The following is an 18,246-nucleotide window of genomic DNA, read 5'->3' on the forward strand; positions in this document are numbered from 1 at the left end:
GCAGGAATTCGTCATCTATTGCTGCTGAGTGTGTAAAAAGCCGCTCAGCATTGCTTTTTAAAGTTAAAAATATATGTATCTTATTGCTAGGCCCTTTTACAGGGAACTAAGAAGCAAGGTTGTAGGCAAACTATAATTTTTCCTTGATGACCTTATGTCCCTTCAAGACTAAAAACTTTAGCAAGTGGCTGCTGTCTTCGTGTGGCGAGGCTTGAGTCAGAGTTTAAAGCAGAAAATTGTCCCTTCTGCAACAAAGTAGAACATTTAGAGACCTTTATTTTTTCCAGATCTGTCTTTGAGGTTTGTGAGAAATTAGAAGGACCCTCAGTAAAACCCTGAGGCATTACTGTCCAGGTGAACTGATTTTTCTTCCCAAATGAAGGTAAAATTATTGGCTAAGCTTCATCAGCTGGAATTCTAAAGAAGGCACTGCATAAATCACTTACAGCAAAGGCTTTGCTTCTTCTAGTGAGAATGGATGTTAGGAGCTTATGAGGATTGGGAGTAACCGGGTGTCAAGGGAGAACAATGTTGTTTATTGCTTGGAGGTCCTGGACCTCCACACTCAGCCCTTTTTATTCTCACCTGTAAGATGGGAGAGTTATAGGAACTAGTACAAGGATGATGAGGCCTTGAACCTTGTAATCTACTATTAGCTCTATTCCTTGAAGGGCTTCCTTACTCATGGGGTATGGATTAATTTTGGGAGGAGGTTTTGAGGAGTCTATTTGAATCATGATGGGGGCTGTGCTATGCATTTTGCCAACATTAGTTAGAAATTTGGCCCCTCAAGAAGGGTAGTAGCTGATTCACCAGGGACAAATGATAAGGCATTTCCAGAATCAGCTCTAGTATCATCAGAGATGGAGCAAATAAAGATGTCAAGGGCCATTTAATTCAACTAGTGGTGAATTGTCACATTCTAATGTGACATTCTAGAATTATTTCCCCTTTTCTGGAGAAACAAATTCTGGCAGGATACTTCTCAAAGAAATCTTAGTCTGATAAACGGATGGGGGTGGATAAATTAAGGAGAAAGGGGTGTATATCTCTCAAAGGGCCTAAATAAAATAGAACAGGTTCAGAGACAGGAACATTTTGAGGCTCATTAGAGATACTTACTACCTGAATTGTTTTGTAGTCTGATGCAAGGGCTATTGTTTAGTAGTGGAGTCAAGCACCAAGGGGGTGGCTCTGATATCTGTTAGGACTAGAAGAGACTCATCCCCAAACTAGGGAAATATTTCTCTAAAGTGAGGAAGAGGGAGGTTGGGAAGAGCTCCCGGAGTCCTTCAGAGCCTTGTCGTTGAGCACTGGGAGAACATTTGAAATGCTGCTTAGAGGGCTGCAGGCGTCTGAAGCACTTACAGAGTGAATTCCTAACAATGTCTTTTCCAATATCCTGGCTTTTTACAATAATAGCAGAAACCAGGAGGGTTTGGTTTCATTTCGGGGCCTCTGTTTGCTGGGGTTGAAGATTAAGAATTTCAGTTCTCTTCCTTTTAGGTGATTTGTCTAGGGTACAAGAGAACTGCTTTGCCAGATTAACTGAATCTGGAGTAGACATAGTTTTCTGTTTAATTCTGGTCCTTTTTACTTGAAAGGAAAGGCCCTCAGTGAGCCCACGATTCAATATAGACTTAAAGGTTACCTAGGTGGAATCAATATTTGAAGGAAAATCAGACTTAAAAAAAGAGAATAATCTGAAGCCTATAGTAATTAGTCATTGAGAGATTCATCAGATTTTTGTGTGGAAGACTGAACGGTGTTCTAGTTAACAGGCTTTGGGAAAGTCCCAAGAATTGCCTGACAAAACTACCTAACAATTTCCTTAGCCTGATCCTATAATAAATTGTTGGGCTATTATATATAGTTACTAATACAATTTCAGAGACCTTCTAGGAGTTTTCCAAGTACCAGCTTTCATCCAATGCTGGGCTTGGCCTTGTCTCACAAACATATGAAGTAGCTGATAAAAGTCAGAGAAACCAGGTTGATAACTTTGAAGGTCTATATTAAATTTCTCAGCAAATCTGTAAAGATCGTTGGTTGATTTGGGAAAATCTTTTGGTCTCACAGTTCAGCTTTAGTCCAGGGAAGATAAAAAATTCAGTGTTTAGACTCTGGCTCCTCAGAAGGCTTAAATTTTAAGGGGCAGGTTTTGATAAGTTCAGAGGAAAAGGGAGTGGGGAGAATTTCAGGGGAAAGGGAGGTTTGGTGAGAGAATTAGTGGGGGGAAATGAGGGTATGGGGGAGGTGTAGATGGTACAGGAGGGAAGGAGCATGATGGTCCCAGAGGGGAAGGCTGACACAAAAAAGTCAAGGGAGAAGAGCATGAGGTCAGAAGCCATGTGGTCTTTCTTTACCTGTGGCTTTCCTCTGTGAGTCTTAGAATCTTAACTGGCAAGGAGGCAATTTCAGGCTTTAGGAAGCCTTGAAACACCAATCAAGGTAGGAACACCATTCAGTTTTGGAAATTTTAGAGCTATGGTTTTCCAATTCAGTTTTTAAAAAAGTGAAGTCTGGGATATCTAAAGGTATTTGTCTTCTAAGCAATTTGGCCTCTGATTTTGGTGCTGTCTTGGGGCAAGAGGGATAAAAGTCAAGGCCCAGGGTCCAACCAATGTGGAGAGTGAAGAGTCCTTGTTCATCTGGGGCCCTGTGGGTTGTCCCTGAGCATAAACATGAAGCAGCCTGAAAGCCTTGGTCCTGAGCAAAGCAGGAAAAAATGAAAGAGAGAGAGAGAGAGAGGGAGAGAGAGAAATAACCAGGGTCTCAGGGCCCGCTTTCCTGATGATCTATAGCCCAGGGTCTCACTGGGTTTCAAGCAGCAGTCTTGATTTTCAGGTGGTTCACAGGGGAAATGCCTCCAGGTGCCAGGCAGATGTATTAGTGCTCCTCTGTGAAGAAGATACTTTTAGTCTAAGCCTTGGGAGTCCTGCCATCTCCTACACTGCCTCCCACCACCCCCACCAAACAGGCACGTGCTTTTATAACGTAATAAGCTGGACATAGTCAAGATGCCAAAGAACTCGGAAAGCGTGACACTGTGAATGAGAGCCAGGAGAAATGGCTCTGAGAAGGGTCTTGGGGATTGGAATCGTCTGGCACATATTTTAGCACAAACTTCAGAATAGCTGAGGGAGCAGGGAAATATGGAGTGTCCTTACAGGTCTGATGAAGGACTAAGCAGCACTTCCAGAAAATGAAATAGCAACATACAAAACTAAATGGACGATTTGCTTACAGACTGAAGACAGCAGCATTGTTAACCAGAGGAAATATCAGAATAAATTATTACAGTACAACAGAGGAAAAATAGAACTAGCCTTGCTTTGACCAGAAGAAAAATCAGAAGAAATTATTACAGTACAATGTAGGAAATACAGAACTAGTCTTGAAACTAGAAACTATTGAAGGAGCATGAACATTACTTAAATAATGCTAACCACACTTTCTAATGGCACTTAAAAAACAGGGTAGAATTAAAATGCAAAAATGTTGGGAGAAGATAAATGAGATTAAAAGTCCTGTGTTATTTGTCTTTTCAGGGAGGAGGGTAAATCTATTAATTAAACTTAATCATCGATGAGGAAACATGCTGTACTTTTATGTAACCACTGAAATAATATAAAAGGGAGTAACTTACAAATGAGCAGAAGGGACAAAAGGAAAGGTAAAGAGTAATTTATCCAAGAAAAGATAAAGAAGAGGGAAAACAAAACTGTAAAATAGTTGGTACAAATACTACTCATAAAGTAAGAGTATATTTAAAAGTAAGTATATCAGTAATTATTTTAACTATAAAAATACTGACCCAGTTAAAAATCAAAGAATATCAGATTAGCTATGAAAATATAGGATAAACACATGTTCTATGCCCGCGACAGGTTTAAAAAATTGAAAGTAAAACCCAAGAAATGGATACAGTGTATATACAGTAACCACAGAAAACCATCACAGGAAAAAAGAAAAGAGGTGCAAATATTTACTATCAGAAACTTAAAAGCGTGTGTGTATATATATATATGCAGATGACACCACCCTTATGGCAGAAAGTGAAGAGGAATTAAAACGCCTCTTGATGAAAGTAAGAGAGGAGAGTGAAAAAGTTGGCTTAAAGCTCAACATTCAGAAAACGAAATTCATAGCATCCAGTCCCATCACTTCGTGGGAAATAGATGGGGAAACAGTGGAAACAGTGTCAGATTTTATTTTTTGGGGCTCCAAAATCACTGCCGATGGTGATTGTAGCCATGAAATTAAGAGATGCTTACTCCTTGGAAGAAAAATTATGACCAACCTAGATAGCATATTCAAAAGCAGAGACATTACTTTGCTGACTAATGTCCGTCTAATCAAGGCTATGGTTTTTCCAGTAGTCATGTACAGATGTGAAAGTTGAACTATGAAGAAGGCTGAGCACTGAAGAATTGATGGTTTTGAACTGTGGTGTTGGAGAAGACTCTTGAGAGTCCCTTGGACTGCAAGGAGATCCAATTAGTCCATTCTGAAGGAGATCAGCCCTGGGATTTCTTTGGAAGAAATGATGTAAAGCTGAAACTCCAGTACTTTGGCCACCTCATGCGAAGAGTTGACTCACTGGAAAAGACTCATGCTGGGAGGGATTGGGGGCAGGAGGAGAAGGGGATGACAGAGGATGAGATCGCTGGATGGCATCACTGACTTGATGCGCGTGAGTCTGTGTGAACTCTGGGAGTTGGTGATGGACAGGGAGGCCTGGCATGCTGCGATTCATGGGGTCGCAAACAGTTGGACATGACTGAGCAACTGAACTGAACTATATATATATATATATTTTTTTTTTTCCACCAGTGCTGCAGACCATTGAAAGATAAGCCAATACCATAATGAAAAACAAGCCAAGACCGTAATGAAAAACTTTCTGTTATAAAATTTGAAATTTCAGATAAGGTAGAAATATCACTGCCTAACACCTACTCAATAGGAAATTGCAGACTTTCCAGGTAATACTGGATCTATCAAAGAAAATTACATCAGCAATCAAAAATTTTCCAAGTGACTTTGAAGTCCTTACTGTATATTTCTTTTGGAATTCAAGGAAGGAAAACTTTTAACCTATAAATTTTTCCAGAAAAGAGAAAAGGAAGAAAAACTACTCATCTCGCTTAAAAAGACTGCCATAGTCTTGATACAAATAACAGAGAAAGAAAGGAAATTTACAGGTTAATTTCATTTGTGATTCATAGACACAAAAATCCTGCCCAAAGTACCAACTCTTGAAAGTAGTCTAACAATATCTGAAAAGGTTAATACCTTATGAGCACTGTTAGGTTTACACTGATACAGATCTCGTTTAACCTTGCTGCTGCTGCTGCTGCTGCTGCTGCATTGCTTCAGTCATGTCCGACTCTGTGCGACCCCATAGACGGCAGCCCACCAGGCTCCCCCGTCCCTGGGATTCTCCAGGCAAGAACACTGGAGTGGGTTGCCATTTCCTTCTCCAATGCATGAAAGTGAAAAGTGAAAGTGAAGTCGCTTAGTCGTGTCTGACTCATAGAGACCCCATGGACTGCAAGCCTACCAGGCTCCTCTGTCCATGGGATTTTCCAGGCAAGAGTACTGGAGTGGGGTGCCATTTCCTTCTCCAGTAGATCAATTAATTTGCTGCACATCTAAGAGGAAAATCATATTATTATCTTAACAAACAGAAAAGCATTTGATAAAATTCAACGTCCACTGTTGATAACAAAGATTACCTGTTAACAAACCAAAGTGTAGAGAAGTTTCTTTAAACTAATCAACACCATCTTTAAAACCTATAGAAACTGTTTAGTCAACCGTTTATCAAGTAAGGAAATTGGGGTTTCTATCTTTCCCACAAGAATGCAAGAAAGCCCTTCTCTCCAGGCTGCTTTGCATACAAAGCGTGTAATGCTGATATTCTCCTGGCTCTTTTCCTTGGGAAGCTTGAGTTTGGAAAGTATGTTAAGTGAGGCACTTTCAGGAAAGTCTGTAGATTAAAAAAAGCAGGGGCGGGGTGGGTGAGGGGGTTGTAAACAGTAGATCGAAGGGAGAAACAAGGCTGAAAAAGAGCAGAGGAGGGTTTGCAGCCGCATAGGAACATTTTCTGCATTTAATCCCAGGTCGCGGGACTGGAACTCCGACTGTGAATGTGCGCTCCTGAATCTTTGGCCCTGGGATTCTCTCGTTCAGGGGAGAGCATCAGGGCACAGAAGCCAAGCTCCGTTCCTCTCCTTTTAGGGCACACCTGCAAATGACCGTGGGTTAGTGAGAATCCCTTGGAATGCAAGGAGATCCAACCAGCCCATCCTAAAGGAGATCAGTCCTGGGTGTTCATTGGAAGGACTGATGCTGAAGCTTCAACTCCAATACTGTAGCCACCTCATGCGAAGAGTTGACTCATTGCAAAAGACCCTGATGCTGGTAGGGATTAGGGGCAGGAGGAGAAGGGGATGACAGAGGATGAGATGGCTGGATGGCATCACTGACTCGATGGATGTCAATCTGGGTAAAGTCCGGGAGTTGGTGATGGACAGGGAGGCCTGGCGTGCTGCAATTCATGGGGTTGCAAAGAGTTGGAAACGACTGAGCGACTGAAATGAACTGAACTGATCTGATTTCTGACAAGAAAGTTGTGATTGTTGTTTCCTCTGAAATATTTTCTTTTCTTCTCTGCCTATGTTCAGCTTCTTCTCTTTCTCTTTGACTTTCATTAATTTGACCGTTACATGCTTAGATGTGATTTCCTTTCCTACCTGAGTAACACAGGTGGACTGAGCCTCCCGACTACAGAAGGAATGTAGTCTAGCAATATGCCTCTGGGAAAAAGAAACAGTTGCTGAATTTTTTTCATGGAGCAAGGTGTTTGTTGACCAAAAGCAGTGTTGGGTGGGATATGAAGATAGGAAATAGGAAATAAACTCTTGATGTTCTGCAAGTCTAGAACTTGGGTGGTACTGGCAGCAGCATGGTCATGGGCTGGAAAGGCGGAGCCGTCCCTGTTCCAGTGCACAGTCCCAAAACAAACCAGCGCAGATTTGAATCCCTTTAGGCCCATCACCCCCAGAGCTGGCTGGTCAATTCCCTACCAGTATGCTGGTACCTGACTCTTCTTGTGAGTCTGGACAGAAGGAAAATTGATGGGAGAGGCCTTGGTGAGTAGCGAAATTTCCTTAGCAGTATCTACAGGGATTTTTACTCTTCAGTTCAGTTCAGTTGCTCAGTCGTGTCTGACTCTTTGCAACCCCACAAATCGCAGCCTGCCAGGCCTCCCTGTCCATCACCAACTCCCAGAGTTCACTCAACTTACGTCTATTGAGTCGGTGATGCCATCCAGCCATCTCATCCTCTGTCATCCCATTCTCCTCCTGCCTCCAATCCCTCCCAGCATCAAGGTCTTTTCCAATGAGTCAGTTCTTCGCATGAGGTGGAGTTTCAGCTTCAGAATCACTCCTTCCAAAGAGCACCGAGGACTGATCTCCTTTAGGATGGATGGACTGTTTGGATCTCCTTGCGGTCCAAGGGACTCTCAAGAGTCTTATCCAACAGCACAGTTCAAAAGCATTAATTCTTTGGCACTCAGCTTTCTTCATAGTCCAACTCTCACATCCATACATGACCACTGGAGAAACCATAGCCTTGGCTAGACGGACCTTTGTTGGCAAAGTAATGTCTCTGCTTTTGAATATGCTATCTAGGTTGGTCATAACCTTCCTTCCAAGGAGTAAGTGTCTTTTAATTTCATGGCTGTATGTCATGTTTTATTTCCATTACAGAGATATTTAAGCAAGGGAAGATTTGTTTCCTTAAAGATGGGAGCTGGGGGATAATTCAGTGGAGAAGGTTTGAAGAAATCAGTATGTTTTAGGTGCTTACCCACCTCTTTCTGCATGTGCCCATGAGCAGACAGACCAGCTCACCAAGAAGCTGTTTGAGTACTTGCCAGACGATGGCTACAATGGGTGCCCAGACGGTAACTGTCCATGGACAGAGGTATGTGACCAGAGGCTCGTGTCTTGTCCAGGGATGGCAGGAAGTCATCAGTGGGCTGCGTTAGAAAACATGGAAGTCCTCTTGCTGTCCTGGCTCTTAGGGGACCTGGCTGAGCCCAGGCTCCGTCCTAACTCTGTGGGGCCTCCAGGCACTCACTGTCCCTCCTGGGACTGTCTCCCTCATCTCTCGAAGGAGGACAAGTCAGCAACAAATATTTTTAAATTTTCCAAACAATAGAACCATTTCCTCAAAGTAAATGTCATACTTGAGCTGAATATGTATGTGGCTAGGCTCATTTTTTAAACAGTACCTTTTTGTTTCTTTGTTTCCTTTTGTGTGATTTTCAATCAAGGAGCGGGGTCTCTAGTGAATCTTGGGATTTTTTCAGGTCCAAATCAGAAGCTGTGTCATCACCGCTCTTCCTTTGTAAAGGTGCCCCAGGTCACTAGGAGATTGTGTTGCTGCGTGATTTGCGCACAGCCAGAGGGGAAAGGGCCTGCCTTTAGGGTAACCATATCCCAGAGTGTTGACACATCCCCCAGAGAAGCACAGTGCTTTGTGTTGGGGTAGGGCAGCAGCAGCCAAGGGCTAGAACTCTGGCTCAGCTCCCAGGCAGCTCAGCACCACAGTCAAGAGCCTGGAGGGATGGCAGACGGAAGGCTCTGGTGAGGGGAGACCAGGACATGGAGATCTTGCCCAGCAAAAATCACATGCTCTCCAAACCAAGACCTTCCCCAGGATGAAAGGCTAGGTTGTCTCGGACCCTGTGGAGCAGCAGCCACTGTGACGGCCTAAGAGCAGAGGCGCTTCTCCATTTGTCCATACCACGTGGGCCTCCCTGACTGCAGTTTGGTTTGCACAGGCAGGAGCTTGCAGGCGTGACAGCGAGCCTGCTTCTGGCCCGTCCAGTGGATGAGTGTTTAGAGTCAGATTCTAATTGCCTTTCAAATGGGTGTTCCTACCATCTGGGTGTGAGCAAGGACATTCCTGCCTGCTATCTTTAGAGTAAAACACATAAAGCTGCCCATGTTCCATCTCTTCCCTCCCCGCTGCCCCTTCCCGAGGGGACGAGGATGCTCCAGTGAGCAGAGCAGTATCTTCTTGTTAGAAACCAAATGACTGGTGTTCAAGAGTCACACATAACACATAACAACATAACAACAACCTATGAGTGTAACCAGCAATAAAAAGAAACACGAATCTTTGTCCCTGTGGACGACCCACAGAGATGTAGGCCCCACAAATGGACTCAAGACAGGGAGGGAATATAGACAATTTGGACGATATCGACACTGTCAGTTACAGTTGAACTGATATGATAGAACCTGTATTGTGTCCATTGTACATAGTGTCCGGCACTTAGTAGGTGTTTCATCAGCATTTGTGTTGATGGATGAAAACCAATGCACTTTTCTGCCCTACTAAAGACAGGATCCCTTTCTAACTCAAAGGGTCCCAGGTGACCGGCAGGGAATCTTGGCCCAGAGGACCAGAGGCCGCCAGTACCTAAACGGAGAGGCTGACAGGGACTCAGGCTACTGAGCCATAAGGAGCCAGAGGACCCTGAGCACATGGGGGACACTGGGCTGCATGTGAGGGGTCGAGCTGGCCCTGCCCAGGTGAGAGATGGGGCCCAGCAATCTGGACTTGCCCAGTACAGCACAGGCCTGGCCCCTCTGACCCCTCTCTGCCAAGGCATGAGCTGGGCTGGCACGTCAGTGGTGAGGCCCTGCTGGGACCCCACGGGACTCGGGTATGCAGGGTGGGAGGGATGTGAGGAAGGGGTCAGCAGAGATCAGTGTGGTCTGGAGGGGACAGGAGATGGTGGCCCTGCTGAGGACGCACAGTGGTGGGCAGAGATGGAGAAGAAGGGGCGGCAGAGGAGACTGGAGGCAGAGCTGGGGCCCTGGGCTCTTTGGAGGGCAAAGCAGGACACTCAGCCTGAGTGAGATGGAGGGGCTTCTCAGGAGACCAGCCCAGCTCTGGGCCAGCTCCCCTGGCTGTGGGGGTTAAAGGTCAGCTCAGGTAGCCCTCCTCCACAGTAGGAGGGTCTCTGTCCTGGAGCTGCAGCCCCAGGCTATGCTCTTGGTGTCGGGGACCCATGGTGTGACCCACTCCTCCCTGCTATGTACCCAGAGCAAGGAGCTAAGGAGCACACCCTGAGCCACAGGACCAGAGAGGTTCATGTCTTCCCCTGATGGTGCTCAGTTTCAGCCCTGGCGGGACGGCTGGCCCTGGAAGACAGGTGTGGGGAAGCAGACCTGGGTGACAGCTTTGCATGGGGTTCAGGGGAAGAGATGGTGGGAGGGGGGAGAGGAGGAGCAGAAAACAGCAGAATCCTGTCATTGCCTTTCTAAACACACAGTGAGCGTTTGAGAATAGGAGTCAGTGAATAAATAAGCAACCAGCCCTTCGAGCTCTGCTGAGAGACATTTATTGAGCTATGGGCACCTCCAACCCCACAGTGTGATTCTGGATTAGCCCCAGGGAAGATGGTCTGGTTCCTGCAGTCAGAGGCTTTTCATGGTTTTCTTTATCCAGGGCAGGAAAGTTGAGACTTTGGTGAAGGCCCGTGGAGTTGATCCATCGTCTTGTCCATAAGAGACAATGCCCTGGGCCACATTGTCACACACGAGAGGGCCTCCAGAGTCCCCCTGAGGACAGAGAAGCAGAAGGACTGAGTCTGCTGTCCTCCTGGTCCTGCCCTCTCTCCCACCCTGCCATTTCAAGACTCCTCTCTAAGAAGTCCACTTTGCAAGGCCTCCCTGTACGAGACAAGTGGGCAAGGCAGGTCTATGGGCCCCTGGCTGCCAGCCCTGACCTGGACATTGTCCCTGCTTCACTTCCCCCAGGGGGCAGCTCCTTCTCTGCCCCCAGGTCTCCGCCCCCTCTCAGTCTAGATGCTGAGGGCTGGCTATTGGTTCCAGGCTGCTGTTAGGACAGGGAAGCAGCTGGGAGGGCTGACACTCATCAGGGAGGGGGAGCTCAGTAAGCAGGTGGGTTCCAGCTCTGAGCAGGCACCTGGACCGGTCCATCTCCCACTCAGGAAGCCTGGTTTTCTAACACCTGAGCCTCAGTGCGTGGCAGATTCTCCCTTCCGGAGGAGCGCCAGGTTGGCATTCACTGCAGGTCTTACGTGGCTTGCAGAGGCTCTAGGTCCTCCCAGCTCCTGCTGTTCCCCCTTTTACTCCTGAGAGAGGTCCCAAGCCTAGAGGATGAGGTGGTCCCCAGGTCCCAGATCTTCTGCCAACACCCTTCTCCCCAGATCCAAGCAAGGTAGGCTGTGATTCTCACCTTAAAGGAAGCTTTCTTTGTCTTTGGGTCCCCCACACACAGCTGGTTGGCGCGGTTATAATACTTGGGTAAGTAGGCCTCACACTCTCGATCCTCCTGCACGGTCAGCTTTACCTCCTGCAGTGTGTCAGTGCAGGTGCCCGTGGAGTCCCTCCCCCAGCCGGCCACGCTGCACACCTGTCCTGGCTTCACCCGGGCCTTGGCCCTGGGCAGCCTAAGGGGCTTCACAGCTGATGTCTGCTTGGCCTTTCTCTCCAGCTGATGGGAAGAGACAAGAGTCTGGCTCAGCCAGTGGTCCCTGAGCCTGGACACGGCAATGATGCTGATGTGTCTCTTCTCTGTCCTGAGCCACAGGGACTGGTCAGGTGGCCAGGATGGGAGGGGAGAAAGGGGTAGGAGGTCCTGGGACGGGAAACGAGCTGATCCCAGGAGGGCATGAGAAGCAGGGCGGTTTACCTTTAATAACATGATGTCGTTGGAGTAGTTTTTAGGATTATAGTCTGGGTGGCAGATGGCTCTTCTCACCCTGATGACCTGCTGGGTCCTCTCCTGCTGTTTGATGTTGTGGGCCCCCAGGGTGACTTTGATTGAGCTTCACAGAGAGCAGAGCAAGAGATTGGGGGTCACAACACAGGGTTTACAGCCCTGGAGCCATGGAGGGCAGGTGACTCCAGGGCAAGGCTGCCACTGAGGGGAAATGCAGGCCCCAGGAGGGCCCTGGGGGCTAAGCTTTCTGTACTGTCTGTTTCTTGGCAGCCAAGGTCAGATTCTGGAGCCACTGTGAAGAGCATAACTGTTCTCCATGGGCAGTTAGCCCTAGGACACATGTGAAGTTGCACTGGTTCACATTCTGATATCCAGGCGCTCCCTATGTCTAGCCTATCACTTCAGCAACACCTCCAGCAGTGACCTTCCCTCTTTCTCACCCTCTCACTCTCCTGGCCCCCTCTTTCTTGCCCTCCCAGGAACCCTCTTGGCTCAATGTTTCTAACAGCCTGGTTGCACCTAGAGAAAAAAGGCAGGGCTCCCTTGCCAAGGGTGTTCAGAAAGGTACCGGCTACTTGCTGCTCCTCACCTTCCGTGGCAGTGAGCGGCTGTCAGCACGAAGTCCTCTCGAACCAGGAACCCACCGCACCTGACTGCTGGACGATCCTGATTCCGCGACTGAAGATAGGCCATGTAGGGGCGGGAGTGGGGCTTGGCTTCATGGCCCCCGATGATCTCCCCTGAAGGAAAAGAGGCTGTTCTGCTTGTGTGCCCCCACTGAGTGTACCTTGTGGGCATCGGCTTCATGCTCAGAACTGCTGGGCACTGGGAGTCCAGCCTGGCCTGGAGTTGGTGGGGCGGGAGGAGGCTGGGAAGGGGCTCAACTTCCTCCTCTAGAATAGAGCAGCTGTCTGGGTCTGCGAATCTGTCTCCCACACATAAATGGAGGTGGGCATAGAATCTGCCTGCAATGCAGGAGACTCCAGGTTCGCATATCTGGGCTGGGAAGAATCCCTGGCAGAAGACAATGGCAACCCATTCCAGTATTCTTGCCTGGAGAATTCCATGGACGGAGGAGACTGGTGGGCTACAGTCCTTGGGGTCGCAAAGAGTCAGACAGGACTGAGCAACCAACACTTTCACTTTTCATTCCTGTCCTAGGGATAGCCAAGTCCTAGAGGCTTCTGAAAATTCCACCCCCACCTGTGCTTCATTCCAGGTGAATTTCTAAGGGCCCATTACCCTATTTTATTCAGGATGGCTCTGTTTTCCAGAGCATAGGAATTCAGAGTAGGGACCTAGATGTCGCCATAGCCTCTTTCCCAGGGCCTGACTGGTAAGTGCCTGGTGAGTGAGTGTTGGCTGCATGAAGGAGTCACCATGCCCCCTCCTGCACCCTCCCTGCTCACAGTGGGCCTCTGGATGGGGCTGTTGGTATGGCCAGTGCTGGTGTGCTTCTGGGAAGTAGAGCAGTTCAGGTCTACCAAACACTGGCTTCATCCTTGAAAGAGAGGAGCCCCTGAGGGCCTGAGAAGGGAAGTCGAGTTGGGTAAAGGGCCTTGGGTCTTAGGGATTGAGCAAACACAGAGGCACCAACTCCAGGGTCTGCCAAGCAGATGCTGAGGTAACTAGAAGCAGAGGCCAGACCCACTCTGCCCTCTTCAGGGGCAATTTAGTATTTTCTTTTCTCCAGGTTGGGACCATCTGCCATCACTTCTGGGAAAGTTCTACTTTCCAGAGGGCAAAGGGAGGGCTGGAGGAGGGGCTGGTACCCACTGGCTCCTCTTGAGAGCAGGCTTTGCTCTGTCGCTCCTGCTGGCGGTTTATCCAGCATCATACTCCCTGGTATGAGGTGGGATGGCAGCTGGTGTTCTGAATGTTCCTTCCTGGTGGATAGCTGGATCAGGGACATGCAGAACAGGCGGGACCTCTGTGCCACCTGGAGGATGGGGTTGGGCCCCTGGGATGGGGATGGTCACTCACCTGCCTTTGCCCTGGGGGTCAGGAGAAAGGCCACCAGGAGCAGGAGTGGCTGCATCTTCCGAGAAAGACTGCCCAGGATGGAAATGCTGGTGCTTCCTCCTGGCTCTCTTGCAGATCCCCCAGCCTCCTGGAGAGAAACGCAGTGTCAGTGGACTCAGCGATCTCGTGTTCCCCTCCGGGTTTTGTGATGCTTCATCCTAAAGGCTTTCTATGAAAGCTTGCCCCGCCCCCACTCCATCTGCCTGATGACGTTCTCTGCGTGGTTGTGTGAGAATCATCCAGTGACCACACCAGTACCCACAGATGATGACTCAGAGCAGACCACTTGTTCCAGCCCAGAGCAGGAACCCAAGAGGACAAGGTGGGGACTGTAGGGTGTGGTATTGACCAGCAGGGGTAGTAGAGCCCAGAAACCAGAGTCCCCAGTGGTAGAACCATCAGGGCCTCATTTCCATGATGCTGAGTCCACAGAATAATTTCTTGAGCAGATGTGGGTTTAAGCTCTTCTCTATGTTATTATGACCGAACACACTGGAGATGCATCTCCTTCCCTTAGAGAGCTGACCATCTGCTGGAGGAGAAAGAGACATCCATGACCTGAGTGCAGCATGGGAAGGGCTGTGGTCCAGGGATGCACAGAGCTTGCCTGCCCCCTACTAAGTCCATAAGCCATCCACTCATCATCTTAACTTCCTTTCTAACACATGTACACCCATGGCTGATTCATGTCAATGTATGGCAATACCACTACAATGTTGTAATTAGCCTCCAATTAAAATAAATAAGTTAAAAAAACAAAGAACTCCACCATTTAAAAAACTTACAAATACTCAGAGTGATACAGACCATTTCTCCTGTCCATGTTTTGCAAACAAACGTAGTGCACTTGACATTTATTGGTCTAATTTAACGAATCACTCTGACTCTAGAAACTGCATCTACAGATTGATGTAAGCCTAGGTCATTCCTCCTTTGAGTAGGCTGGGGTGGGTTCCACCTAAACCACCTGAACTAAGACTGGGAAAGGGCTGGTTCTCCAAAGGACGTTTAGGTGACTAAGTGGCCCATGCCATGTGAAGTGGAAGAGCATGCTGGGTGAGTGAAGACCTATAGTTGTCCTTTGAGTATTGTCTGTGCTGTGTCCAGAGGGCCGCACTTCAGACTCAGCAGGCCAGGCACATTAGAGGCTCACACTGGCTGAACAAACTCTGCTGAAGACCTTGCTGTATGGAAATAAAGGACAGTTCTTTCTAAATAGTCCAAACCCAGCCCTGTTCAAGAACAACAGAGAATCTCTGAGTGGTTAGAGTCTGGGGATTTAAGTGTCTATCTTGACGTAGTCTGTACTTTACAGCTTTCTGAGGAATATTATGCATCAAAAGACATAATTTCAGGGTAAATATCCTCCTTATCAAACCAAATACATTTATCGAACCTTTACTTTTTTGAACTTAGTTTGCCCACCGTAGACATTTTAAAAATAAAATTAGCTTTGTTATTTGTGTGTAGTATATGTTCAGGGGCTGGTGCATGGGGATGACACACAGAGATGTTATGGGGAGGGAGGTGGGAGGGGGGTTCATGTTTGGGAACGCATGTAAGAATTAAAGATTTTAAAATTAAAAAAATAGAAAACTAAAAAAAAAAAAAAGAAAATTTGGAAAGTAGAAAGGAAAAATATTACTCATTTGCTTATGTCTCACAGATAGATTATTATCATGGCAGTGCATTTAAAATACCTGGGATGATAGTAGGAAGTATTAGGAAGTATTTCCGCTTCTTTAATTTTTTGGAACAAGTCTGCGTAAGACTAGTGTTAATTCTTCTTTAATGTTTTATAGAATTCACCAGGGTAGCCTAGGATTTTCTTTGTTAGAAGGTTTTTGATTTTTGATTCAATCTCTTTATTGTCATAAGTCTGATTAGATTTGCTACTTATTTTTGAATCAGCTTTGGTTATTTCTATATTTCTAGGGAACTGATCATTTCATCTTGATTTTATCTAATTTGTTGGTGTGCAAACATTGATAGTATTCTCTAACAATTCTTTTCATTTCTCTGAGGTTGGTAGTAGTGTCCCCTTTTCTAAATTTCTGATTTCAGTAATGTGAATCTTCTCTCTCTCTTTTTTTGTTGGTCTAGCTAAAAGTGTATCAATTCTATTGATCTTTTCAAAGAACCAACTTTTGGTTTGTTGATTCTTTTTATTTTGATTGTTTGGTTCTAATCTTTAGTATTTCCTTATATCTGCTGGCTTGAGTGGTTTGATCTGTTTTTATTTTGTTAGGCTTACAGTTGTGTTGCTGGTTAGGAATGTTTCTTCTTTAATGTCCTCACGTATAGTTTTGTGTTTTCCTCTGAACATGACTTTCACAGCATCCTATATGTTTGGTATGTTGCATTTTCATTTTCACTTGTCTCAAAGTACTTTCTAACTTGTCTTATAATTTCTTCTTAGGCCCACTGGTTACTTAAGAGTGTGCAGTTTAATTTCCATATATTTCCCTGTTTGTGAATTTTCCAGTTTTCCTTTTGTTATTCATTTCTAGCTTCCTTCCTCTGTGGTTAAAAAAGATAATTTGTATTCAGTTCAGTTCAGTTCAGTCACGCAGTCATGTCCGACTCTTTGCGATCCCATGAATTGTAGCCTCCTTGTTCATTACGACCACCCAGATTTCACCCAGACTCACGTCCATCGAGTCAGTGATGCCATCCAGCCATCTCATCCTCTGTCGTCCCCTTCTCCTCCTGCCCCAAATCCTTCCCAGCAACAGAGTCTTTTCCAATGAGTCAACTCTTTGCATGAGGTGGCCAAAGAACTGGAGCTTCAGCTTCAGCATCTTTCCTTCCAAAGAAATCCCAGGGCTGATCTCCTTCAGCATGTACTGGTTGGATCTCCTTGCAGTCCAAGGGACACTCAAGAGTCTTCTCCAAAACAACAGTTCAAAAGCATCAATTCTTCGGCGCTCAGCCTTCTTCACAGTCCAACTCTCACATCCATACATGACCACTGGAAAAACCATAGCCTTGACTAGACAGACCTTTGCTGGCAAAGTAATGTCTCTGCTTTTGAATATGCTATCATGGTTGGTCATAACTTTCCTTCCAACGAGTAAGCATCTTTTAATTTCATGGCTGCAGTTACCATCTGCAGTGATTTTGGAGCCCCCCAAAATGAAGTCTGACACTGTTTCCACTGTTTCCCCATCTATTTCCCATGAAGTGATGTGACCAGATGCCATGATCTTCATTTTCGGAATGTTGAGCTTTAAGCCAACTTTTTCACTCTCCTCTTTCACTTTCATCAAGAGGCTTTTTAGTTCCACTTCACTTTCTGCCTTAAGGGTGGTGTCATCTACATATCTGAAGTTATAGATATTTCTCCTGGCAATCTTGATTCCAGCTTGTGCTTCTTCCAGCCCAGCGTTTCTCATGATGTACTCTGCATAGAAGTTACATAATCAGGCTGACGATATATAGCCTTGATGTACTCCTTTTCCTATTTGGAACCAGTCTGTTGTTCCATGTCCAGTTCGAACTGTTGCTTCCTGACCTGCATATAGGTTTCTGAAGAGGAGGTCAGGTGCTCTGGTATTCCCATCTCTTTCAGAATTTTCCACAGTTTATTGTGATCCACACAGTCAAAGGCTTTGGCATAGTTAATAAAGCAGAAATACATGTTTTTCTGGAACTCTCTTGCTTTTTCGATGATCCAGCCAATATTGGCAATTTGATGTCTGGTTCCTCTGCCTTTTCTAAAACCAGCTTGAATATCTGGAACTTCATGGCTCACATATTGCTGAAGTATTATTTCAGTCTTTTAAAATGTATTGAGAAATGTTTTATGGCCTAACCTATGGTCTATCCTAGGGAATTCTTCATATGCCCTCGAGGAGTATGTGTAATCTAATTGGTTTATAGAGGTACTATTTACTACTGAAAGTAAGGTCTCCAACTATTTTTATAAAACTATTTCTCTCCTCAATTCTCTCAATGTTGCTTCATGTATTTTAGAGTTCTGATGTTTGGTGTGATATGTCTTCTTAATTGATCTCTTATCAACTGTCTCTTTTCACAATTTTTCACTTAAAATGTTTTTTATCTAGTATTGGTATAACCATTCCAATTTCCTCTTGATTATTATTTACATAGCATATCTTTTTCCATTGTTTCATTTTCAACCATTTTTATCTTTGGATCTAAAGGGAGTCTCTTGCAAGCTGCATGGAGTTAGATCATATTTTTAAATACATTCTTCCAATCTGTCTTTTACTTAGTTAGTTTAATCCACTTACAATTGAAGTGATTGCTGATAATGAGGGACTTACCTTTGCCACTTTGCTATTTGGTTTTTATACATTTTATGTATTTTCTGTTTCTTCAAAATTGCCTTCTATTGTGTTTGATCACTTTTTTCCCTAGTGTGCTATTTTGAATCCCTCTTCATTTCCTGTTCTGTATATTTTAAAGTTAATTTCTTAATGG

General features: G+C 45.7%; 1 protein-coding gene across 1 annotated transcript; it reads right to left on the reverse strand.

Annotated features, from left to right (window-relative positions):
* Positions 10,417 to 13,948, reverse strand: LOC108638467 (granzyme B-like). The gene is made up of 5 exons (XM_018065884.1): positions 13,762 to 13,948; positions 12,368 to 12,518; positions 11,749 to 11,884; positions 11,293 to 11,550; positions 10,417 to 10,652 (listed from the first exon to the last, which is right to left on the reverse strand). The coding sequence occupies exons 1-5, from the start codon at positions 13,814 to 13,816 to the stop codon at positions 10,509 to 10,511; spliced, it is 744 nt and encodes a 247-aa protein (XP_017921373.1). The 5' UTR covers positions 13,817 to 13,948; the 3' UTR covers positions 10,417 to 10,508.

The sequence above is a fragment of the Capra hircus genome, chromosome 21 (assembly GCF_001704415.2).
Source record: "Capra hircus breed San Clemente chromosome 21, ASM170441v1, whole genome shotgun sequence".
Taxonomy (NCBI): Eukaryota; Metazoa; Chordata; class Mammalia; order Artiodactyla; family Bovidae; genus Capra; species Capra hircus.